Below are 25,492 nucleotides of genomic sequence, written 5' to 3' on the forward strand. Positions count from 1 at the left end.
TCCGGTACTGATGCCACCACACCACCAGCCGGCATAAAATCTTAATAAAGGAAGTATAATTTATTCCCAAAGTCTGATCCCTTGAACAGCACAGATTGGAATGGGTCAATATGTGATTTACAATGTTGGAGCACTGAGAGATATCAATATACTTTGTATCATGTTACCATAATTAAATCTGCATCTCGACTTGAAAAAAACAAAAGGGTGTACCTTGAAAAAATTCCAAATTTGCAACTAAACTCCAGACTTTTGTGTACTGTATATGAAAGTGATATTTAACTTCTACAGTTACAACTACCAGAGATTTTGATTTGGTTAAAAAAAAGGGTTTACTTGTTCTAGAAACAAAGCCACTTTCTGTCAGATGCGGAGTACTCGCAAGTCATGTTCCATGGCAAGGTAATGAAAAGGTAACGTGGTACAATGTGCTTTCAAAAACCTGACACTGTAACTTGATAAATATTTAAAAAAATGCACAAACCTTGCTCAAATAAACACCCCAAGGCGTTTAACTCACAGAATCTCACGTTCAGTCACAGAAGAAAACATTCAGGTGCGTTAGTAAAAGGTGTAGGCTTCACGTTATCTTAAAGGAGAAAGATGGAGGGGTTTATATACGATATCCAGGTGTTAGGGTTTAGGAATATGAATGTTAAAGAAATGAAAAATGGAGAAATGCAAAATAAGAATTTAAGGAACTTAATGATGTAATAAAGATTGTAAAGCTGGAGAGAATAACATGGTCTTGGAGAGATTTGATTGAGGATTTTAAAAAGGCTGTAATGGGATGAGTGGTGAGTGGGAATTACCACAGACCTGGATAGGGGTAGTTTTCTTAAATGATCAGACATAAGACTGATAGTTAATTTCTATTAGCTGTAGCCATCTAAGTATTTTCAGTTCTCCTGATGTGATACCCAGTAGAAACAGGCACGAAGGCAGGACTTTATGGTGGATGGTGTAGAGATCAGTGCTGAATGATCTGAACCTTTATAAAGGAAGTTTTAAACATGTAAGTACTCCCAACCAGAGGTTATCTGGAAATTTCCAGAGTGTGCATTTGACAGATGAAGGAACTAACACCAATGTCCATAATAAATCACGTCAAAATGAATGTGGAAGCTGGGTTAAAGTTTAGAGGAGATTGTCGAGAGAACATGTCTTCAAAAGGGGGGTAGAATCATTTTGAACTGACTGAGATAGGAAACGAACAGAATACGTTTGATCGTTTCAGTTTGAAAACAAAGTGTTCTGGTCATCTATGATTGGAATGTAGTGAAGCAACTGGACAACAACTGAGGTGGTGGAGAAACAGTGAGGAGTTGGCATACCTCCTTCCATTCCCTCTACCTTCTTATTTTGGCATTCCCCCCCCCCCCCCACCACTTCCTTTCCAGTTCTGATGTTCGAAGTTCAGCTCAAAACATCGACTTTTTATGCTGCCTGACCTGCTGAACTCCTCCAACATTTTGTGTGTGTTGCAGAATTCTTCATCTAGAATCCACAGCAAGTAAGGAATCCCTGACAATAAGCCATGTGAGCATTCAGTCCAACAGCCTTTTCTTTCTCTGCTGCTGTGCCTTCTGGATATTCTTCCTTCCATAAAGGCATTACTCATTCAAGAGGCACTGAGATCGCACACTGATAGGCTAACACCAACCTTCAAATCTTCTGGACTGGGAGAGAGAGGAGAAGTATCAGATGTGGGAGTTGTGAAATTGTTAAAAAAAAAATCACATGAAAGTCACGATCAACTCATCATTCTCCAAGTGTTCACATAGCTTCAGTGTTACCTGTTTGATCATAATATAAGTTTTGTCACATGTACAAAATATACAGTTTGTTTGGGTGAACGACCAGGGTCTGAGGTTGTGTGGGGGACAGCCCGCAGTGTCGCTATGCTTCTGGCACCAAATTAGTACGCCCTCAACTTTCTAACCCTAACCCATCTGTCTTTTGGAATATGGGGGGAAACACACATGGTATTTAAGAATGTGTAAACTCCTTACAGTGACGAGAATTGAACCCCAATCTTACAGCCGGTGTTCTAAAGCGTTACACTCACCGCTATACTACATGCTGCCCATATGCTACCCTGCTGGTCAGTGTACTGTGTTGACAAGTGTCTGTTCACATTTTGGCCATGTTGCATATACTGATTTCGGATTTCTGCTAGGACTATTGGCGCCATCCCATCATCATTAATTTGTTTCTCCATAAGTGACTCAACATTAAGTCAAACCCTGCACTGAGTTTTGAAGTCATTGCCCAAACCAACCACCACCATCCAAGAAGTGTGCCGTAGAAAGCAGATAAAATCTGTGTAATGGTAAAAGACACCACATGACAAATTTATTGACTTTTAAACAAATGTGCATTTTTATTAACATATTCATATAAAAATAGGATACTGATTATAAACATTTGCAATTACTTAAAAACATTCAAGTATAAAAGTGTTATTTACAAATTTTAGCAATATTTCACACTGAAAATTTAATTTTTTATTTTATAAAAGGGATTAGCAAAATGTTTAACTGAAGCACCAGAGCACATGGGACCAAAAGTGGTTTAATCCCTCAAAGTTTAGTAGGGATTTTTTGGTAAATGGGTCAATTGTTCTTGCTACAAATATTGTAAAATTAATATTACGCCTGTGGAGCCTCCGTTTCTACCACCTCTTGAGGTACTGTCAGAAATCAAAGAGCAGAATAACTATTTGTTAGCCTTTAACAAGATACTTACTGTTGGTTGTTAAATGAGATGAAAGGAGGAAAAAGATCAAATGGAGCATAATGACGTCCATTGTTGGCGAAAAGTCAGTTTACATGTTGAATTTATAAAATTCTGTCTTATACCAGTCCATTGTAAATGGGTGCAATTTATGAGAAAATTTGCTTTGCTAGCTATAAAGGTTTAACAAATTATCTCAGAGGTTTATAAAATTATAAATGGAAAGGGCAAATCACTTAAAAACTTGTAAAATTAGGCTGACAAGGGAAAACAGGCAGCCCACTCCACAACAATTCTCTTTAAAGAGAAACTGGATTATTACAAAAGGGACTTACAACCAAAAAAAAACATTGTAAGTGATGACATGGACAGTAACTAGAATGAATTGGTCTTAGTTTCTCTTTTTAACAGATGTTATTTTGCTTCATAATTTTGTAATTTACTCAATAAACAAAGAAATATCACTATGGGGAATCCTGTTGCAAAGCTATACCTCAATAATATGTAGGGAGAATTTGGCACTTGATCCAGACCTTCATCTATCAAAAGAATGTGAGTGTCTAACTGGTTCTTATTAAGTGTTTTTGGAATTGAGAGAAATAATGAATTTTTAAAAATCTTACCTGTATAACATAACTTATTAAAGTTTAGAACTTTTGAAGTTCTACTTTTAAAATTTATCTTGATATTCAGATGGAAATATTACTTTTAAGCTGAGAATGAAGAATTGTCACATAATGGCTGACTTTTTAGAAAAATGAATTCCCTGATAACTAGAGAAAAAAAATTCACTCTTCACTTCAATTATTTTGACTGCACACAATAAACAATCCACTCAGTGTAAACAAGACTTCGAACAATCAGCGATATGACTTAATAAAAGAAACAGCATTTCCTAAGCTGTGCTGCAAAACTATAAGAAAGATACTTTTGTTGCTGAATTGGCCTTTGAGAACGTTACTGATTTTGGCATGGGAAACCTGCACCATTATTAAAGGTACAGTTCTCACGTGGATCACACAAGAGACTTGTGTTCCGATAAAGCTTCAGCTAAATCCCATTTAACATTTGAGCATAATACCAAGCCCAGCCTTTAAGAGTCAAGAACCAAAATTTAGAGAAAGAGCAATGGAGAATATGCTGGGAAGAGACTGTGGCTTTGATCCAACACAGCTGAATTGATCTGATACTTTGCAGATTATTTTTCAGCACTGTCAAATGGATCAAAAAAAAAAATTGAAATTGCTTAATTGCAGACTTAAAAGTCTGGCCTTAGTTTTGTGCTTTTATCAAAATGAAATATACTGGCGCTGAGGCACTGCATGGGCCAAATATAACATAGCTCAAAGAACAGCAAAACTTTGCCACTGCTTAGAGTGAGCTCCCAGTGGAAGTGGAGGATGCTGACTTAATTGCAGCATTTATGAGAAATTTAGGTAACTTCACTGACCCAACACTGAACTGATTCAGCAACCTGTGGACTCACTTTCAAGGACTATGCTACTCATGTTCTCAGTATTTATTGCTGATGTATTTATTATTATTATTTTGGGTTTTTTCCTGTCTGTATTTGCACAATTTGTCTTTTGCACATTGGCTGTTTGTCCATCTTTGTGCGCAGTCTTTCACTGATTCTACTGTGCTTCTTTGCATTTACTGTGAATGCCCACAAGAAAACAGATAGTATATGCTGCTGTACATGTACTTAGATAATAAATTTACTTTGAACTATGAAGTGCATGGATGGAAGGGGTATGCAGGGCTATGGTCCAGGTGCAGGTTGATGAGACTGGGCAGAATAACAGTTTGGCTTGGTCTAGCAGGGCCGAAGGGGCTGTTATTTTCTGCCCTATTGCTCCATGACCCATTTGTGAAATTAACATTTTTTAAAGAAAAATTACAGGAATATTTTAGATTCCAATAATTAGGAATGTTTTAGGACATTTGTTTTTCAATTTGCTTCAATAAAGAATGAAGAATTGAGAAATGGAAGCAAGAACATCTGAGGAAAACTGCTTGAGTTTTGGTGACATGGAAGAGGACAGACAATGTAATCACAGCCCAATCAGATAGCATGCCATTCAATCAATGGTTTGAGTGGAGGAACATAAATGACAAAGGAGCAGCTCAGAGAGACCCAGATAATAAGATTTCCAAGCATTATGTTAGAGTGAGGAACATTTACAGAACAGGCCAAAGAATTATGAAACGTTCCACCTCACAATGTTCTAGTCCTCCTCTACAGTACACTATATTTGTGGGAGCTGCTATAAAACGCACTTCATCAATGAAAGGAAGTATGTGCAATTTTTCTGTGCAAGTATGTTGTTAATCAAAATGAATAGATCTTAATCAACAAATACAAGGCAGGCGATACTGTTATCCCTGTTTATCAGTCAGGAAACAGGATTCTAAAACATTTTTGACATCTTCAGTTACAGATAAACTGATAACTTAGCCTGCTCCAGATTGGTTCATAGATCTAGCACCATACAAGTCAGGAATTGTTCTTGGAAAATTCTTTTAAGATTGATCTGACTACAGAGTAACGGGGTCGGGGTGATTTCTCTGACAGTGTTCTTTTTGTATAGTTTTGATATGTGTACTCCCTGAAAAGCACAATTCAGCAAGATGATTTTTTTTGATATCACAGTCATCCTCACAGGTTATGGTATTTAAACTGGAGAACTTGTTAATGCAGATTCACCAAACACATTGGCATACGAGGATTTTAGGAACTGGACATAATTATGCATGCTGCGGTTGGTGCATTCAGACTGTTCCAGGCGATCCTTTAAATCTTCTAAACGGCTCTGGAAACGCCTCTCAGCCTAAGAAATAATTTTGCACAAATTGGATTTGACAAAATATTTTCAGTCAGTAATGCAATCCTTTACTATAACAAATAAGTACCTTCACAGCAATACCACAGTGGCTTCTCCACAGTTACAAATGTTGTCTTCCTACACATTCTCTTGGTCCTCACACAAATTTTCCAGGATGTCCATCATTTATTATTTGTAAGCCATGACTAATTGCCCTAAGTAATCCAGTCTTCACATTCACCTCACTCTATCCTGCAAATCTGATGGCAAGTAATGGATAATAAACAATAGTAGCAATCCCAATAATTTTCTCCCTCCAGTCCTGGGACGCAAGCAGATGAGATCAAGGGAACGATCACTAGCCAAATCAACACTAACAACAGGAACTCAGCAGGTTGGACAGCATCCATGGAAATGAGCAGTCAATGTTTCCAGCCGAGACCCTTCGTCAGGACTTAAGAGGAAGGGGGCAGGGGCTCTATAAAGGAGGTGGGGGGAGGGTGGAAGGTGCCAGGTGAAAAACCAATCAGAGGAAAGATCAAGGGGTGGGGGAGGGAATAGGCAGGAAAGGTGAAGGAGGAATGTAAGGGGAAAGCACTGTGTAGTAGAAGGCAGAATAATAAGAGAGGTGATAGGCAGCTGGAGGAGGAGGCAGAGTGAAACTGGGATGGGGGAAGAGAGAGGGAGGGCATTACTGGAAGTTGGAGAATTCGATATTCATGCCAAGGGGCTGCAGGCTACCCAGACGGTATATGAGGTGTTGCTCTTCCAACCTGAGTTTGGCCTCATCATGGCAGTAGAGGAGGCAATATATGGCCATTTCTGAATGGGAATGTGAAGCAGAGTTGAAGTGGGTGGCAACCGGGAGATCCTGTCTGTTGTGGCGGACGGAGTGGAGGTGCTCGACGAAGCGGTCCCCCAATCTGCGTTGGGTCTCATCGATGTAGAGGAGGCCGTATTAGGAGCTGCTCGTTTCCACAGATGCTGTCCAACCTGCTGAGCTCCTCCAGAGTATTGTTCGTGTTGATTGCAATTACTAGCCAAACCCCAGGACTAGGTGAACTATTCAATGCATATTTATTGACTCATGAGAGGAGTTCCAACCTTTGTTTATTGCCCTTTTTGGAAATATTTTTGGGGTTGGCTGTACATGTAGCACAGAATTTCTGGATGGGAATGCTCAAAGAAACAATTAATATGTTTGATAGCCCCCATCTCAGATCTACAGTCATGAATATTAAATTTGATTAAGTGCATTAAATGTAAAAATAAAACACAAAGCTATGGTAACTTTAAGGACCAATGATCTCACCTTAAGGACTCATTGTCACCTCATGTTTTCATTATAGATTGCTATTTATTTATATTTGCATTTGCACAGTTTGTTGTCTTCTGCACTCTGGTTGATCTTTCATTGATCCTGTTATAGTTACTATTCTATAGATTTAATGAGTATGCCGCAGGAAAATGAATTCAAGGATGTTCTTAAAGCTTCTTTTAAAAAAAGTGCATAGTCCTACCACTCTAGCCTCATCATCTTAAAACCCACAGAACTGAAGTGAATGCAAGTCAAGCTCAACTCCTAGGAAATACCAAAAGAAAAAGTCAATCCCCTCTCCCAATCCCCATGCTTATTTCCAAGAATCAATTTGGTGAACATTTGTTACAGTCTTTCTATACCAAGTAAAACCTTCCCTTGGTAAGGAGATCAGCTCTATACAAAATATACTATAGGTACAGTCTCACCAGTGCCCACAATATTTACAACCTAACTTTGTAAATTGATTTCCCACCCCTTATACTCAAATACCCTCATAACAAACTGCTTGTTTTCTTAATTGCCTGCTTTAAATGCATGTTATCTTTCAGATATTTGTGTAAAAGGACATCAGGTCCATATGAACACCAACACTTTTAGCTATCATCATTTAAAAAAAAGTCTTTATTCTACAACCCCACAAATAATTCTATTGCTATAGTTTATCAATCATTCAGCCTGCCTTTATACCCCTAAACCGCACCCCCCCCCCAATCTTCCTCACCATCCACTCTTGTATTATCAGTTAGTTTAAACAATTTCTGGATTTGGGCTCCTAATTCAAATTATTGATATGGACTCTGAACTGCTGGTACCCCAAGCACTGATCCTTGTATCCCAACAGACAGACTCCCAACCTCAACACAACTTACTCATTCCTTCCATGTACAGTCAGTTAACTCAGCTTCAATCTCTGCCAGTAAATAACCGTCAATCCACGTGCACTCGTTTAGTTTAGTAACCTTTTCTGTGGCACCTTACTGGAAGTCCAAAGAACCATATCCACCGATTTCACGTTCCCCTCCCCCACCTTCTTGTTACCATAGCTTCACTAATAAAAAATGTGATAAATCCACATTTACTCCACTCAACCCTGATTCTATTTTTCCAAATGTTTTCTTATAATTTTCTCAGAGACAGATTCTTGCCATTTCCTTTCTACTACCGAAAGTCGAGCTGGTCGGAGGTCATTTGTCCTTAAAGTTCAGAAGTAATTTGTATTGGAATTTTTTTCACTTTGAATTCAATTATCCTTTTGATTTCCTTTTTATTAGTGCAATAAGCAGCCTAAGACATGTCTGCATCAAGAAAAGCAGAAGTACACAACACTGTCCCATGTATCTCCAGAGTCTATAGCATTATAACCTGTAACCATAGCTATATCCTAGGGTGCATAAAATCACCACCCGGCATAAAAGGTTGTGTTAGTCACTAATCCATGTAAACTGCTCCCTGAAATTTCTTTATATCTATCTATATATCATTTAAACCTTTTCCAAATTTGGTTTTTATACGAATGTTCCCATCTTATTCATCCAATTTTAAGTTATAAGATTGAAAGGTTTTCCAAAGTCAATTCTTACACTTTACTTAAATGGTCCGCATTCTTTCTGAAGCTTATCTGAAAGCTGAAATATCTGAAGCTCAAGCAAAACAAGAACTGTGTAAATTGTAACCTACATCATCTTTGCTCCGCCTTAGCTGAGTCAATTCTGTTTTTGTTCTGCTCAGCTGAGCTTCAAGGTCCAGTATTTTGCTCTGTGCAGTCCGCTCCTTCGATGCAGCTCTCTCCCTGGTTTGGTCCACCTACACAGTCAGACGGATACGGTCACAATAACTAAAACATTTCTGTTGCATACGGGGAACTGTTCCACCTTGTAGAAGGGTGGATAACCAGAGTAACAGCTTCATGAAAATTGTCAAAAAAGCCCATGGAGGAAGGAAGCTGGGTGATGCTTTGGGATCTGCAGTGCACTTAAAAAAAAAGCAGATAACAACTTTCAAAAGTAATTTAGGTATTTGGAAAGTCATTATTTATAGTTCCAAAAAAACTTGGTAGTGGGGTGGCTTCAAATGAAAAGCATGGAGCTAAAATTAAAATGATTAGCTAGAGAGACTCCTGTTATGGTGGATGAGTCTGGAACTGTAGAGTTCTTCATCTGCATTTCCAAAATTGTACGACTTCAATGGCCAAATGCAATGGAGGCACATTATCACCAATACTTCCAAAACGTTTTCTTCAAAGCGACACTACTCTTATCTGGACATCGACAGCCATTTCTTTGCAATTAGTGTATCTAAACCCAGGAAGTCTCTCTACAGCATGATGTATCCGTATCATAAAGTCTGCACAGGTTCCAGGTGACCTTCTAAAGAACTGAGATAGCTAATAATTTTGACTTTATTTAATTTCTTAATTTCTGAAACATGGGCAAAAGGAATTTGCTAGCCCTACTAATGCAACACATTAAATGTATGCCTTCACTGCTAGATTACAATGCTTTCCTAACGAGTCTCCCATGTTCTCCCCTCAGTGAAATTCAACTCATTCAAAAGTACACAAAGTGTAATTCAAGAGCAGGAACACACCACTGCCTCCTTGAGCCTGCACTGTCATTCAATAAAATCATGGCTAATCTGAATGCAACCTTAACTCACACTCCCACCTACACCCAGCAACCTTCCTCCAACTCAATTGTTCATCAAGCGCATCTACTTCTGTCTTAAAATATTCAAAGAACTCTTAAACTGGCTGATGAAGAAATGGAGTTCCAAAGACCATGATCTTCAGAGTAAAAATTCACTTTCATCTCTGCTTTCAATGGACAGCTTCTCCTTTTTAAATAGTGACTCATAGCTCTAGATTTTCTCTTGAGAATACATATTCTCGTCACATTCACGTTGTCAAGATCCCTCACGATCTTGTGCATTTCATGGTCACCTCTCTTTTCTAAAAAAAGAGCCTAGCCTGTCCAACTTATCCTCTAAAACAACCAACCCATTCCTTGAACCAGTCCAATAAATCCTGAACTACTTCCAACTCATTTACATCCTTTCTTAACTCAGGAGACCTCCCGACTTTATATTGAATTGTCTACACCTGCATTCTTGTCTTTTGTAATTAATCTTCTGGGTCACCCGAGTCCCTGTCTCTGAGCTCTCACCATTAGGTAATAGATTTCCTTTTTTTAAGTTTGTCCTGTTAAAATTGACAATTTTGCATTGCCCACTACTTAACGCTTTGTAGCCTCTATATGTCCTTTTAAGTTGCTTTCCTACCTTAGTATTGGTTTATTGCTGTCACATATACCAAGATAAAGTGAAAATCTTGTCTTGTACACAGACACATTAAGTTGTTACACCGTGCATTAAGCTAGAACAAAATAAAACAATAGCAATGCAGAATAAAGTGTAAAAACTAGCTAAAAGAGTGCAGTGCAGGGAAACAAAGTGAAAAATCATAATGAGGCAGACTGAGTCCAAGAACCCATCTTATTGTACAGGAGCTCCATTAAGGAGTTTGAGAACAGTGGGATAGAAGCTGTCCTTGTATCTAATGGTACATACTTCCAAGCTTTTGTATCTTCTGCTTGATGGGAGAAGAGAGAATGTCCAGGGTGGGATCAGTCTTTGATTATGCTAGCTGTTTTACTGAGGCAGTGAGAAGTATAGACAGATTAAGTATAGACAGATAGGTCTTCAGCAAATTGAACAATCATATCCTTGGTACCTTCATCCAAACAATTTATATAAATCATAGAAAGTTGAGACCCCAGTATTGATTCTTGTTACGTACTATTTGTTAATCAGTATGACACCTTTACGCTGTTCTCCATTTTCAGTAAGATAGTAATTTCCTTTTGACATAAATATATTACCTTTCACATTAAGAACTTATATTTTCTACTATAATTTTTACTGTGGCCTTATCAAGAGGAAATCTAATGGTTCCTCTTTACCCATAACATACACTTCTGCAAAGGCATTGAACAATTTAGTCAAACATATTTTCCTTTCACAAAGCCATGAGAACTTTGCCAGCACATCTTGAACTTGTCAAAGTGCCTGATAAGAATCTCAAGAGTTAGTCGATCACTCTTTGCCTCATTCACGATTTATCGGCAGTTTGATATTAGAATTTTCATCTTCATTCATCCCCCACATGGTGCCATTTCTTCCTGTCAATAATGTGGCCCCTACACTTGCGTGGCAATAACTAACTCAAAGTACACAATGCCGGTACCTAACAGTCTACAGCAAACAAGATGAAATTATATATTCCAAGTAAAATTGTGGTGAATGTAAATGGGTGATTGAAGGTTGGTACTGATTCCGTGCGTTGTTTGACAGGCCTATTTCAATGCTGTGTATGTCTATGAATCTACGACAATCTGCAGTTTTCTTAAAGCAATGGAAATCTGAAAATGTTGGAAATACACAGCAGATCAGATTTGTAGAGTTAGAAGAATTTTTCAGGTGAATAGGTTCATACCAGAACTTTCAGAGAGAATAGCAATGTCTTGTTTCCCCAAACTGATCAATAAGAGACCTGATTCAACCCAACTGGGTTTTAAATTAACACAATAAATCAAAATACTGATCAGGTGTTATTGGGTTCAATGGCATATTGCTCCTCCTACATTTAATAAATCTCACTGAACTGACCTGGCGTCTGGCATCTTCAATAGCAGACTCTAACTGTCGCGCAAGGCTGCTGCACTCCCGGGATTTCTCCTCCAATCGCTGCTGATTGTGGTGAATCGTCTCTTCCCTTTGTACCACTACCAGTATCAGTTCCCGATTTTGTGTATTGACGTCTTCCAATTTCCTAAAAAAGTTATCAATGTCTTTTTTTTTTGGATGAAATATCCTTTCAATAAGCTTTGTCTGTGCATATAACAAACCATGATAATTCAACATTGACTGTTCAGGTTACACTCCCACCTTACTCCAGAAATTCAGTGCTTAATCTAAGTGCACAGTAGGGTTGGTGCTAACCTTTGGATAAACCGTTCCCTATCTCCCTATCTGGCTGTAAATTCCAACATTTACAGCATCTCCTGTGCTTACCAACAGAACCACCTGTATCATTGAAACTATGAAAGAAGAACGGTGAGAAAGGAGCACTTTCTAAATTAATGGATGTTCCTTCGATTCAGTCACTTCTTTACTGTTTGTGGCAGCACAGCAAACACAAAAAGCTGCCATATTTTTCTTTATTGTGGCAAGCCATGAGGATTTTATGTAAATTATATTTAAAAGTTTGGTATTATGTGAGTTATTCTCGAGAGAAAAGATCTGTTACTGGAGTACAAAGACATCTTTCTTAACACATGAATGAAGTTTAGAATAAAACAGATTGCTGATTATAAAAAGTTTTCTAAGGACTCAATCATACCATGATAACAGAAAGCTGATCTGGCCATTCAAGAAAACATGGCCTAATGATGCCATCATAAAACACCCTCAAGCCAAGCAATTTATGTCATCTTATCTGTTTATGTATTCCTGAGTTGATCACTTTTGAACTTTTGCAATAATGACATTTTTCATGTGTATGAAAACTTCATTCGGTAAAATTATTTAATTTTAAAATTTAGTAGCAAATGCATCAAAGCTTTTGAATCTCAGAATATTAACCTAAATATTGAAATGAGACTTAACCTACACCTACACTTGATGGAATAAAATAGTGGTTGGATCTTCACGGTATCTCTTTAAAAACATACTTAATTACAGATATGCAAACGACTACCTTAGAATCTGCAGGAAAGTTAAGAAATTGACTTTATCATGAACTTAACAGCTTCAAACAAAAATCTGATAGCATTAAAGGTGAACAAAGAAATCCAATTACCAGTCCAAACAAGCTTCATTGTAATAAAACAAAGGAACAGTAATTTTTTCCCCCAGATCAAGTCATTAGCATAAAGGAGAATAATACAATAATGGGCATGAATTCCATCCCAGCCATCAAACCTATAAAATATATAATAATTCTGCATATATTCCATTTTCACTGCAATGGAATAAAGAATTGGACTTAAGTCTCCTCTTTAATTACAGCAGGAATTATCAGTTCAAAATATCTCCTTAATGTTGGATGGGACTGTACAATATTTTTCTTGCAGTTTAACATTCATATCCTTGATTGTGCTTTTATATAATCACCTATATACATGTAATTGTTCAGTGGTTACAGTTGTCTCTGTACTTTCCACTGGTGGGTGTCTCATTACTTGAATCTGGCAGTTTAATTGGTTAACTGTTATCCATTGGAATTTCAGTGGAATCAGTGGTCTGGTATAAGAAGACCAGACCACAAATGTTCTCTCTCTTTTTCCCTTAGGCTCTCTTCCACTGCTCTTTTCTTTCCCTCTGTCTCTCACCATGTTTTTCCCTTCGCCTTCTTTGCTTTTGTAACAATTAATAAAACAATTGTAGGCAACAAGTTTTAACTTAACTTCCGAAGAGTCTTTGGATCTCAAAAGCATCAGAATCCAATATTAATGACACTCAACTAACCTTTCCAAAGTTTCCAATTTCAGCTTTAAATTATGATTTTCTTCTTGCATACTGTGACACTTCTCTCTCGACCTTCCACCTAGTTCCTCAATCTGAGAAAATAAAGAATCAAACCATTTATAGTTAAAAAGAACTACATTTAATGAAGAATCAACTTGTCCAGTTGGACCTCCTTTGAGTATTATTAATTATGAATTTTCTTAAGTATTTAAGCTTTTCCTCCCACCAATTTCCCCCACCATACCTCAGGACATAAACTAAATACAAATGGAAGAACTTATTGGGATAAGCAGCATCTGTGGAGGTAAAAGGTATCAGCTGATGTTTTGGGCATCAGGACTGTGAAGGAACAGGGAAATTCAAAGGAGATTTGCAGGTCCGGGTTTTCCCCTCCCCCACAAAGTGGTGGGTGCTAAAGTGTGTTGCTAGGGGTGGTGGTGGTGGAGGTAGATGCAACAGAGACATTTAAAGAGCTCTTAGAAAGGCATATTAATATGCATTGAATGTAGGGTTATGGACCATGGATATAGCAGTACAAACGGGGGTGGAGAGATGCTGGTAAATGATCCATAGAACCAGATGGGGAGGGAATGGCGGCCATATGGAGGGAGGGGATGGGGCAGATGAACAGAAGAATGAGGAAAACTAAGTAGCTGTGAGTGTGTGTGGGTGGAGAACATTTGGGTTATGGGTTACCTGAAAGAGGAATTGAGTTACAAGCTACCCAAGTGGGATGAGATGGTGTTCTTCCAATTGTGTGTTTGGCTTCTCTGTAGTAAAGGTCTAAGATACTGCAATTGGTGCTCACGATGTGGCTTCCTCAATGTTGGGGAAACAAAGAGCAGAGTAGACAACTGCCCTGCAGAACATCTGTGCTCTGTCAGCAGTGATCATGTAGAACTTCCAGTTACGTGTCATTTTAACTCTACTTCCCTCTCCTACAACAAGCAATCTGTCGTCCTCTTTCTTCATTGTTATGGAGAGGCTAAATGCAAACTACAGATGTTGTCTCCTTATCTAGTTTTATCTATCCATCAGCCCCTCTCCATTTGGCTCCATCCATCATCTATCAGAATCTGTTTTATCCTTCTTCATTTTGCATGCGAGCAATCTTTCCTGTCCCCTTTCAGTACTGACGCAGGGTCAATATCTGAAATACTGTTTTATGCCTTTTTGTTTCCATAGGTGCTGCTTTACCTGGTGAATTCTGTCAACATTTTGTGTTTTTTTGCATCTTGCACATCAATTAGCACAGACATGATTCTCCCGCTAACCCGTGTGTGCTAAGCCCAGCAAATGAATCAATTGTTTCTTGTTGGAAGGAGATTAAAAAAAAGTGCAAGCTACCCCAAGCCCCAAAATGACACGTATAACTACCATCAGCTTGTGCTGGCTGCCTCATTAAAAGCTCTGCTATGTAGATTTAGTAAACACAGCAGTCAACAGAACAAGTGTCAAATTGGAAGTACATGAATAAACAGACACTATAACAAGTGCTCAAAACTTTCCTATAGCAAGGGAAGAGTTACCTGTTTTTTCGCACTTAATAATGAACTGTACGCTTTTCTTGTCAGGCAGCATCTATGGAGGGGAATAAATGGTTGACACTTCAGGCCTGAAACATCGACTGTTTATTCTCCTCCATTGATGCTGCCTGATCCGCTGAGTTCCTCCAGCATTCTGTTTGAGTTACTATGGATTTCCAGCATCTGCAGAATCTCCTGTGCTTATGCATACTTTTCTTAGTCTGTTTAAAAATCTCATTCCCATATTTCACACAAAAACTTTATGCAAGCGGACCCAAAAGCGATTTTACAAATAGCAAACTCTCACGTACTGTAAACACAAAATAAGTCTAATGTTACAAACTGCTCTTTATACATTTTAATGGACATTTAAAAAAATTATTTAACCTTCATATTTAATATAAAAAGCTACACAAAAAGAAATTCCAAAACTACCTCCATCTTGAGATCACATATAATGGAGGACTGATCTACATTTTTCTTCTCATACATGACCAGCTGCTGCTGGCAGTCCTGCAGTTTATGTTCAGTTAACTTCAACAACTCAGGAATAGGTTCCAGATCACTCAGTTTTTTCTGCATTTGTCTACGCACCTACGGAATAAACACAGATATCAGAGAGACCATCAAAAATATATCACTGCAAACCTCAATATTAATACATAATGTAATTATTTTCTATTATTCCCCAATGGAACCAGCTCATCCTGTAATTAGATCTCCAGACCCAGAGGGACACCATCAATCCACCCATAAAACAACAGATGCTGGTAAGATTCTATATACTGTACTGCTGGATTAACATCCAAATTTAAGAAATGGTACTCACGGACCTAATGCATGTACAGAGTAAAATTATTGGATGGTGAAATTGTGGGCCAATTGGAATTTCTTAAATTGCTCTCTCAGCATGAAGTGCTGGGCCAGAAGCAACAAATAATAGTTTTTACCCACAATGCCAATTTATTTTACTAATTAAAAGGATGGTAGCTTAGTGATACAGTTCTCTGGAGCCATATGCAACTGCTTCACTAACTGTAGGATGCAAGCTTGCAATACTGATTGTTCAGTTAGGACAGGCTCCTCAAAGGAGAATATTTGCAAGGTTCCACTACAGGAAGCAGCCTCTCCACGCCCACTCTTTCCAAACCTTTCAATATTCAATAGGTTTACAATGAATCCCCTTCCCCTCAATTTTCTAAACTCCAGCAAGTACATGCTCAGCGCCATCAAATGAATCTCACAAGTTAACCCTTTCATTTCCGGGATCATTCTAGTGAACATTCTCTGGATTCTCTCCAATGCCAGCACATTCTTTCATAGATAAGGGGCCCGAAACTGCTCACAATACTCCAAGTGCAGTCTGACCAATGCCTTCTAATCCTCAACACTACATCCTTGTTTTTAATATACTAGTGCTCTATAAAGTAAGCTTTCTGATTAGCAATTTAATGCCCTATACAATTTTCTTTAATTATATCAACTACTGTCTCAGAAAATCTTCCACCTTTCCAAAGTTTATTAAGTCTATTAAAACTGCGGCAAAACAGACTGTTAAAACAAACTTTCAGCCTAGCTTCCTCAGATTCCAATATGCCTGCAGTTTTAAACAGCATTCCCTTTTCCAATCTGTTTCCATCAGGGGTCAATACTGAAGATTGAGCTCAAAGGTCGATCAGAAGTCTGAAAGTCAAAGCTCAGAGACTGGAGGCCCGTTTGTGCGCATGGGTGGGTGGGAGGGTGGAAAGGCGTGGCATTCTGTTGTTTCCTGGCTTGTTGTGTTCTGCATTGTTCTGCCTAGCACGCTATGTTGGCACTGGAATGTGTGGCGCCACTCACGACACCAGCATACCCTTAGGTCGTAGCACAAATGATGCATCTCACTCGATGTTTCCATATACATGCGATAAATAAATAGGAGATCCGAGCAATTTTAAAATACAACAGTCTCTATCATAAGGGAATTATTTTCTCCTTCTCAACAAGTAGTTACCTGTTCAATTTCTTTATTAACCTCATCTTTCAATAACTTGTTCTCCCTCTCTGCCTTCTCCAGCTTCATGTTGTATTCATCTGCCTCCAACCGTGTTTTCATCACCTAGATCCAGCCGAGAATTTTATTACATAGCATTAAAATAATGACATGTAAAATTTTGCAAACCTCTCCACACAAAGAAATAATAATCATTTTACAATGGTATTCAAAATCCTTCAGTGAAACTAATGCTCTGTTGGTGTTGTCAACATGCGTCTTCCTCATTGGTTAATACGTTGAACCTACGGCAGTTTCAATTTACGTTTCAAATACATATTTATTTTCATAATCTTATATAGTACAAGAGCTCTTTCACCCAATCCTACGAAGAAATTGGACTTTCCCTTCACACTGCATTAAAATCAAAAACCTTGAGTTCCAGTGGTAGGATTATAGACTAATACTACACAAACGATTGTATGAGAACAAATTGGTTTCCTATATTCTCAGACGTTCTGAAATCCAAAATTAATTACCTGAGATTTATAACTATCCACCAGCCCTTCATAGTGTTTGATAGAGACTTTGAGGTGTTGCATTTCAGTCTGAGCAAATGCGAATTTTTCCTCCAATGCATTCATATTTGCCTAAATATTTTTGAAAAAGGAAAAAGTATTCAGCTGGGGGCTGGCTGAGATATCTTTGAAATATCAAATTGGTTAGTTGTTTTTACACTCTGGTCTGCTTTAAAATATTCTCCTGAGCGTAATGGTTACACTTAGAGAATCAGGCATAATCATATTGCTCAACCTCTAACTACAGAGTAACCCAGGGTCTCTTCAATAAACCAGTAAGGTTATGATGCTTTCAAACACAAACTTGAAAAGTTTCATTGAAATAAAATCAGATACGAATTATTTGTTCTGCAGAATTTAAGCAAAAATGCAAATTATAATTATGAACCTTAAACAATATTTTCTCCTCTTATTGGTAAAAAACCATAACCCCAACTCATTAGTATTGTTTCATTGGAGCCATCTGAAATTTAAATTTTATAACCTACTTTTTGTTCTCAGACCAAGCAAGGCATTGTCTTTATAATCTCTTATTCAATTCTTAAATAAGTATATAACCTACAGTCTCTTTTTTTAAAATTCCAGGGGATCATGGGTTTGCGCCTCCGGTGGACTGTGTTCTCTACAGGCCTGGGCGGGAAGATTTGAAGAACTGGCTGTTGCCCATGCAGTGTGTTCCCCCTCTCCATGTCACTGATGTAGTTCAAGGGAAGGGCAAGCACTGATACAACTTGGCACCAGAGTTGTCGCAGAGGTTGCCAGCGTGAAGTTTAAAACAACATCAAACTGTCGTATGGACCCTGGCTCCAGATTTCTTCCTCAGGGTTTACTCCCGAAGCCTTTCCCTTGGGGTGGGTATGGCCGCAAGGCAGCGAAGGTTTAAAATCAGAGTTTTCCTTCTCCTAGGCAACTGCCCTCCACAGCTGATGAGCCCCACCTGCCCGAAGCAACTGGTTTTGAGAAACCAGTGGCCCGCTTTTGCCCCTTCTCGTCAGTAAAAACAGTTCTGCTGGGCCTAATAGCTAAGCCACACGTGAAAACCAACAGTTGGACCTGGTTGTCAGAGACTGTTAAAGATGCACGCCATTTGGAGCACTTTATAGGTAGTGAGAGCTTATCCCCACTACCAACCCTGGCTATGACCTTAGGAACCAGGCATCAATCACTCAATTTTTATGAGAAATATGGAGGTTGTCTAGGGAGTACTGGTTCCTTCGTCAGGGGTTGTGGTGGGGATAAGCTCCCAATGGCGTGCCACTCAAATAGAGACAAGAGGGTGTACAGGAGTGAGATATGCCAACTAGTGGAATGGTGCTGTAGCAACAACCTGGGACTCAATGTCAGTAAGACGAAAGAGCTGATTGTGGACTTCAGGAAGGGTAAGACGAAGGAACACATGCCAATCCTCACAGAGGGATCAGAAGTGGAGAGAGTGAGCGGTTTCAAGTTCCTGGGTGTCAAGATCTCCGAGGATCTAACCTAGTCCCAACATACTGATGTAGTCATAAAGAAGGCAAGACAGTGACTATACTTTATTAGGAGTTTGAAGAGATTTGACATGTCAACAAATACACTCAAAAACTTCTATAGTTGTACTGTGGAGAGCATTCTGACAGGCTGCATCACTGTCTGGTATGGAGGGGCAACTGCACAAGACCGAAAGAAGCTGCAGAAGGTTGTAAATCTAGTCAGCTCCATCTTGGGCGCTAACCTACAAAGTACCCAGGACATCTTTAGGGAGCAGTGTCTCAGAAAGGCAGCGTCCATTATTAAGGACCTCCAACACCCAGGGCATGCCCTTTTCTCACTGTTACCATCAGGTAGGAGGTACAGAATCCTGAAGGCACACACTCAGCTTCTTCCCCTCTGCCATCTGATACCTAAATGGACATTGAAGCTTTGGACACTATCTCACTTTTAAAAAAAATATACAGTATTTCTGATTTTTGCACATTAAAAAATCTATTCAACATATGTAATTGATTTACTTGTTTATTTATTGCTTTATTTTATTTATTATTATTTTTCTCTCTCTGCAGATTATGTATTGCATTGAACTGCTGCTGCCTAGTTAACAAATTTCACGTCACATGCCGGTGATAATAAACCTGATTCTGATAACCAAGCCCAGCTCCTGGCATTCACTCACGGCTTAGCTACTAAGCTAGGTGGAACCATTGCTACTGATAGGAGTAGGGGCAAAGGTGGGTTACTAGCACCTTTAAACCAGTTGCTTTGGGCAGATGGGGCTCGCCAGCTGTGGTTGGCAGCTTATCGAGAGGAGAACTCTGATTTCAAACCTCTGCTGCCTTGCGGCTATTCCCACTCATGAGGAAAGCTTCGGGAATAAACCCCAAGGGAAAAATCTGGAGCTGGAGTCCCTAATGGCAGTCCTACATCGAGTTCAACATAGACTGGCAACTCCTGTGACACTGTTGGTGCCAAACTATATCGGTCTCTGCTGTTCCTTTGGGCTCAGATGCTTGGAGAGGGTGAGCTTGCTACACGGGCAACAGCTTGCTCTCAATATCATAGTGCCCTGGCTTGCATATCTAGACACCTAGGACACAACATCCATGGTTGACCCTGACCGACATAACCCTCATTATTAGGGAGTACTTGCATGGACTTCCAAAGAGATTTGGCCCATTGAGGCAAGGGAAAGGACATAGGATGAAGGAACCATGGTTGACAAGAGAGGTAGAACACTTAATCAAGAGGAAGAAGGAAGCATACTAAAGCTTTAGGAAGTAATGCTCAGAAAGGGCTCTTGAGAGTTATAAAGTAGCCAGAAAGCTTAAGGAGGATTTAAGAGATCTAGGATGGGCGAGGTGGCTTTGGCAAGTAGGATTAGGGAAAACCCCAAGGTGTTCTACACGTATGTGAAAAACAGGAAGATGCCTAAAGAGAGGGTAGGGCCAATCAGGGGTAGAAGATTGTAGGCTACAACTGGACAAGGACAGAATAAAGAGAGGGGCTTAGAAATGGCAGATAGAATTCAATCCAGGTAAGTGTGAAATTATGTTTATAAAGTCGAATGTGAAAGAGTACAAGGTTAATGGCAGGATTCTTAGCAGTGTGGAGGAACAGAGGGATTTTGGGGTCCAAGTCCATAGATCCCTCAAAGTTGCCATGCAATTTGATAGGGTGATTAAGGAAGTGTATGTTGTGTTGATCTTCATTAGTAGTGGTGGTGGTGGGGGAATTGAGTTCAAGAGCTGCAAAGTAACATTGCAGCTCTATAAAACTCTGGTTAGACCACACTTGGAGTAATGTGTGCAGTTTTGGTCTCCAAATTTGAGGAAGGACATTCTTGCTATTGAGGGAGTGCAGCGTAGGTTCACAAGGTTAATTCCCGGAATGGCGGGACTGTCATATGTTGAAAGATTAGAGCGACTGGGCTTGTATACACTGGAATTTAGAAGGATGAGAGGGGATCTGATTGAGACATATAAGATTATTAAGGGATTGGACACGCTGGAGGCAGGAAGCATGTTCCCGCTGATGGGTGAGTCCAGAACTAGAGGCCACAGTTTAAGAATAAGGAGTAGGCCATTTAGAACTGAGATGCGGAAAAACTTTTTCACCCAGAGAGTGGTGGATATGTGGAATGCTCTGCCCCAGAAGGCAATGGAGGCCAAGTCTCTGGATGCATTCAAGGGAGAGTTAGATAGAGCTCTTATAGATAGCGGGGTCAAGGAATATGGGGAGAGGGCAGGAACGGGGTACTGATTGTGTATGATCAGCCATGATCATAGTGAATGGCGGTGCTGGCTAGAAGGGCCAAATGGCCTACTCCTGCACCTACTGTCTATTGTATACACAGTGGCCACTTTATTAGGTACACCCGCTCCATAATACAATCATGTGGCAGCAATTCAAGGCATAAAAGCATGCAGACATAGTCAAGAAGTCTGTTTGTTGCTCATACCAAACATCAGAATGGGGAAGAAATGTGATCTAAGTAACTTTGATCATGGAATTATTGTTAGTTCCAGACCTGAAATTGCTGATCTCCTGGGATTTTTACACACAGAGGTCTCTAAAGTTTACAAAGAATGGTGTAAAAACAAAAAAAAACATTCAGTGAGCGGCAGTTCTGTAGGCAAAAATGCTGTGTTATTGAGAAAGGTCAAACTAGTTAAAGCTGACAGCAAGACAATGGTAATTCGTTACAGCAGTTACAACGAAAAGCATCTCTGAACACACATGTTGAAACTTAAGTGGATGGGCTACAGCAGCAGAAGATCTCATAAAGCAGAAAGCTACTTTATTAAGCCACTTCTATACCTAATAAAGTGGCCATTAAGTGTACTGGCTGGTCGTTCACTGCCACTGGGTCAAGATCCTAGCACTCCTTCCTTAATGGCACTGTAGGTATACCCACACATCAAGGACTGTAACAGCTCACTACCACTTTCGAGAGCAACTCGGGATGGGCAATTAAATTTTACCTCTGTGATGCCCATACCCCTTAAATTAATATATATAAGAAAGCAGTGGCAGAGGCAGGTCAGAATGGCAGTACAATTGAAAATTTGAGAATTAGAGTGGCATGATCAGCACTGCAGACTGAGCACAGATGACCTACTAGAGCAACATCCAATATGGTTTTGGTTTCTCCATGTAGAGGAGGCCACATTGTGAAAACTAAATGTAACAGATTACACTGGGGAAAAGTGAAAGTGAAACACTGCTTCACTGGAATGAGAAGTCTGTTTAGCACTGTGTTCTCAAGAGCAATTATAGATTGGATGATAAATGCTGCCCTTAGCAGGGATGCCCATGTACTGCAAATGAATGTTATTTAAAAAAAAGTCACTTTTAGATACTGACAAACCTGATATTTTTGGCACCCTTTATTTATCTTTCAATAACAATCCAGAAGCTAATTAATAATGGATTGTTAGCTGTCCTCACTCAGTTATGTACGTTTTTAAAGTATTCAAAGATTCAAAGCACATTTATTATCAAAAAATGTGTAAATTACAACCTTGAAATTTGCTTGCTTACAGGCAGTCACAAAGCAAGAAACTCGAATAACCCAATTTTAAAAAGGACCAAAAAACCACCATGCAGAGAAAGAGAGAGAAAAAAAAACACACATAATGCAAACAATAGAAGCAAGCCAATGATATCCCAACTAGACTGAGTCTCAGATCTGCTCCTGGAGCAGGCCCAAGCCAAGCCTCGGTCCCCAGTGTTCACACCAGCGAGGCAGAAATGCACAGCAGCCAGATCAGTTCACAGCCTTGGCGCTGCAAAGTAAGGAATGAACATTCGCAGGATATTGAGTAAAATCAGCCCAGTACTTGCCTCCATACCCATCACTCGAGCTTCCAGTCTATCTGGGCCAACATTTAAATTGTCCAAACGCTAAGAAGTGCCACATTTCAGGACAGATCCAAGCCCCCTGATACACTTGTGTCACCCTGCCTGAAGCCATTCTCAAACTCCCCAAATCGGCTCAGCGCTGGGAGCAATCCAACCTCGGATCCAGGTTAGGTGAAACTCTTCCGCATCGACTCCTCTCCAAATCGCTCACTCTATCTCTGGCAGCGTTATGAACTCTGACAAAGGGTCTCGGCCCAAAATGTTGACTGCTCATTTCCATGGATGCTGCCCAACCTGCTGAGTTCCTTCAGCATGTTGTATGTGTTACGAACTCTGTCTCTGTCTGCAGCTCGAACACGTTGCGCCTCACCATGCCCCAGCATGGCTCATTCCCTCAAATTAGCCTCACCTCTGCTTGCCTCCTTGTTGTCTGCGGCGATAATTCACAATTTGCTTCATGAAAGATGTTAGAAGTAATGTTTTTAGTTGACTCTCTGGCCTTATGATTTACCAGTTGCACATCTTTGGTCGCACCATCTTAAACTAGAAAACAACTAAAACACTTAGCCACCACTATTAACTCAGTGCTCCCAAAACTGCTCAACTCTAGTGCCAATGCCTTTAAGTAATTGAAAAGAATTGGAATATAACTACATATTGACACTCCAATTCAGGGACAGTTAAGGTAAGCCATAATGGTTTGGGTCTGGTTTTACAAAAGTAGATTTCCTTCCTTATGACATGTTTGTAAATTACTAGCAGACTTAAAACTAAATATTACAGACTCTGGAAATCTAAAATAAAACAAAGAACGTTGGACAACAATAACTCATGCCTACAACTGTAAATTATGAACCCAACAGAGTAGCATTTTCTCTCTAAAAATGCCTTTTACCATCTAAACAGCAATTTGAAAGTACAATAAGATCAATGTTTTGTGAAAATCAAAGTTTATTAATAGAGAACACTGAAAACATTTCTGGGTTAAGCTAATTAATGTCAGAAAGCTGGAAACAATGTAAAGAGTTACTAATTAGTTTCTATTTACATCTTGATAGCCATTCAAATCAATCTCTCCTGCCAATCCACACACAGAAAGCTGAAAGTACAAACATTGCACTGAATGCTACAAACTCCAGCACAAGTGCACTTAATGTTAAACATTAATAAAAAATAACTTAAAACTTTAAGTTTGAGATCACATGTCCAATTAGAATTCAAGATATCACTGGATCCATTCATTATAAAATTAATAAATTCAGAAAAAATTATGCTAATTGTCTTTCATGTGCCTGTCAATGGAGAAATTTTACCTTCATTGCCTCGTTTTCCAGCTTGATGGAGGAGCTTTCTGAAGACATCTTGTGGAGCCTGTCCATTAGTGATTCCAGGTCTCCTCGAGCCTTGTCCTCCACATGATGAGTTTGATCCAGTAGATCAGCAATACGGCTGCCAAAAGAAAATTTATACATTATCTGAAATATAGTCTGTTTGCTCACTTCTGGTCCATATCATTAAATTCAGGTCACAATCTTAGGTGAAATGTTGGCAACATTAAAAGTTGCCTACTGTATGTAATTAAATTTAAATTCACTTTGAAAAGAAATCCATATGATGCTATAGCTTTTAGTCATCTAGTGTACTGACATCATCTTATATCCTGTATCATTACTTATTCAAGCAACTTGTAATGCCATAGGGCTTTTCCTGGCAAAGGACACAAATTTATTAGTCAAATCAAATAAATTCAGTGCTTCATAATGAATATCAATAATGCTTATGAAACAGAATGTCAAAATATAAATCAAGCTACATCTCTACTTCACCACAGTTGAGCATTACATAGCTTTACAAAATTTAATTTCAAAAATGTGTTATTAAAAATAGGTTTAAAAGGCATCTTGGGACACTGATGCACCTCATGAATATTTTATGCTTTTTCTATTCTAATTGTATTCTAAATAAGATAAAGAAAACTGATGCCAATACATATCTATTAACTCAATATTAAACTCAAAAATGTTTAAACATTAGAAAGGAAGCTCCTCCCAAGACTATCAGGATGTGTACTGTCCTTCCTAACTGGGAGAATGTCATAAATAGATACCATATTCATGAACACTTCACTATGTTGTAGTACAAATTCACCATTAAAATTATAATGTTAGTGTGAATGATAATCCCAAACTACACCAAGTCTATCTCTTCTCTTGAGCTGTTTAAGCTCTCGCAACTTTCTTACTTGTTCAAGATTGAGACCTCGATCTCCAGTTGACTCTTTTCTTTTATCACCTTGCTATGAGAACTTCTCCATTTCTCAGCTGATGATAGCGCATCTGCCAACTGTGTTTCCTATAAACAAGCCAATCAAGCAGGTTCATTTTAAATAAGAATTAATAAAGCAAAAGATACAACAGCAAAAACTATTATGGAGCCTATTTTCTAAAATACAACTCAAGTAGAGTTAAAGGGAATTTGTTTGCCTTATTTGGCAATTTCTTTTAATATGAGAGATGTTAATACAAAATATGAAATACAACCACTACAAGATTAATGCAATCAAAATGCAGGGCATATTTTTGTTATTTTGCATAATGCTATTCAAGTATAAACTGTCATCCTTAAATACAATGTGGCAGCTCACATTTGCCTTTCAGTAAGTAAAGCATACGTTTCAC

At 38.9% G+C, this 25,492-nt stretch overlaps 1 protein-coding gene across 4 annotated transcripts in view; it reads right to left on the reverse strand.

Annotated features, from left to right (window-relative positions):
- Positions 1-2,361: 2,361 nt before the first annotated feature.
- odf2a (outer dense fiber of sperm tails 2a) overlaps positions 2,362-25,492 on the reverse strand; it is a 48,075-nt gene continuing 24,944 nt past the window's right edge. For all 4 annotated transcript variants that reach the window (XM_073052394.1, XM_073052393.1, XM_073052392.1 and 1 more), the window contains exons 12-20: positions 25,057-25,166; positions 24,128-24,263; positions 17,442-17,552; positions 16,924-17,028; positions 15,366-15,524; positions 13,405-13,496; positions 11,545-11,707; positions 8,560-8,685; positions 2,362-5,567 (exon numbers count right to left, since the gene is read on the reverse strand). In XM_073052394.1, coding sequence (XP_072908495.1) covers positions 5,412-5,567; positions 8,560-8,685; positions 11,545-11,707; positions 13,405-13,496; positions 15,366-15,524; positions 16,924-17,028; positions 17,442-17,552; positions 24,128-24,263; positions 25,057-25,166 — 1,158 coding nt within the window. In that variant the 3' untranslated portion in view covers positions 2,362-5,411. The remainder of the gene's footprint in view (positions 5,568-8,559; positions 8,686-11,544; positions 11,708-13,404; positions 13,497-15,365; positions 15,525-16,923; positions 17,029-17,441; positions 17,553-24,127; positions 24,264-25,056; positions 25,167-25,492) is intronic.

Source organism: Hemitrygon akajei, chromosome 7, assembly GCF_048418815.1.
Source record: "Hemitrygon akajei chromosome 7, sHemAka1.3, whole genome shotgun sequence".
Taxonomy (NCBI): domain Eukaryota; kingdom Metazoa; phylum Chordata; class Chondrichthyes; order Myliobatiformes; family Dasyatidae; genus Hemitrygon; species Hemitrygon akajei.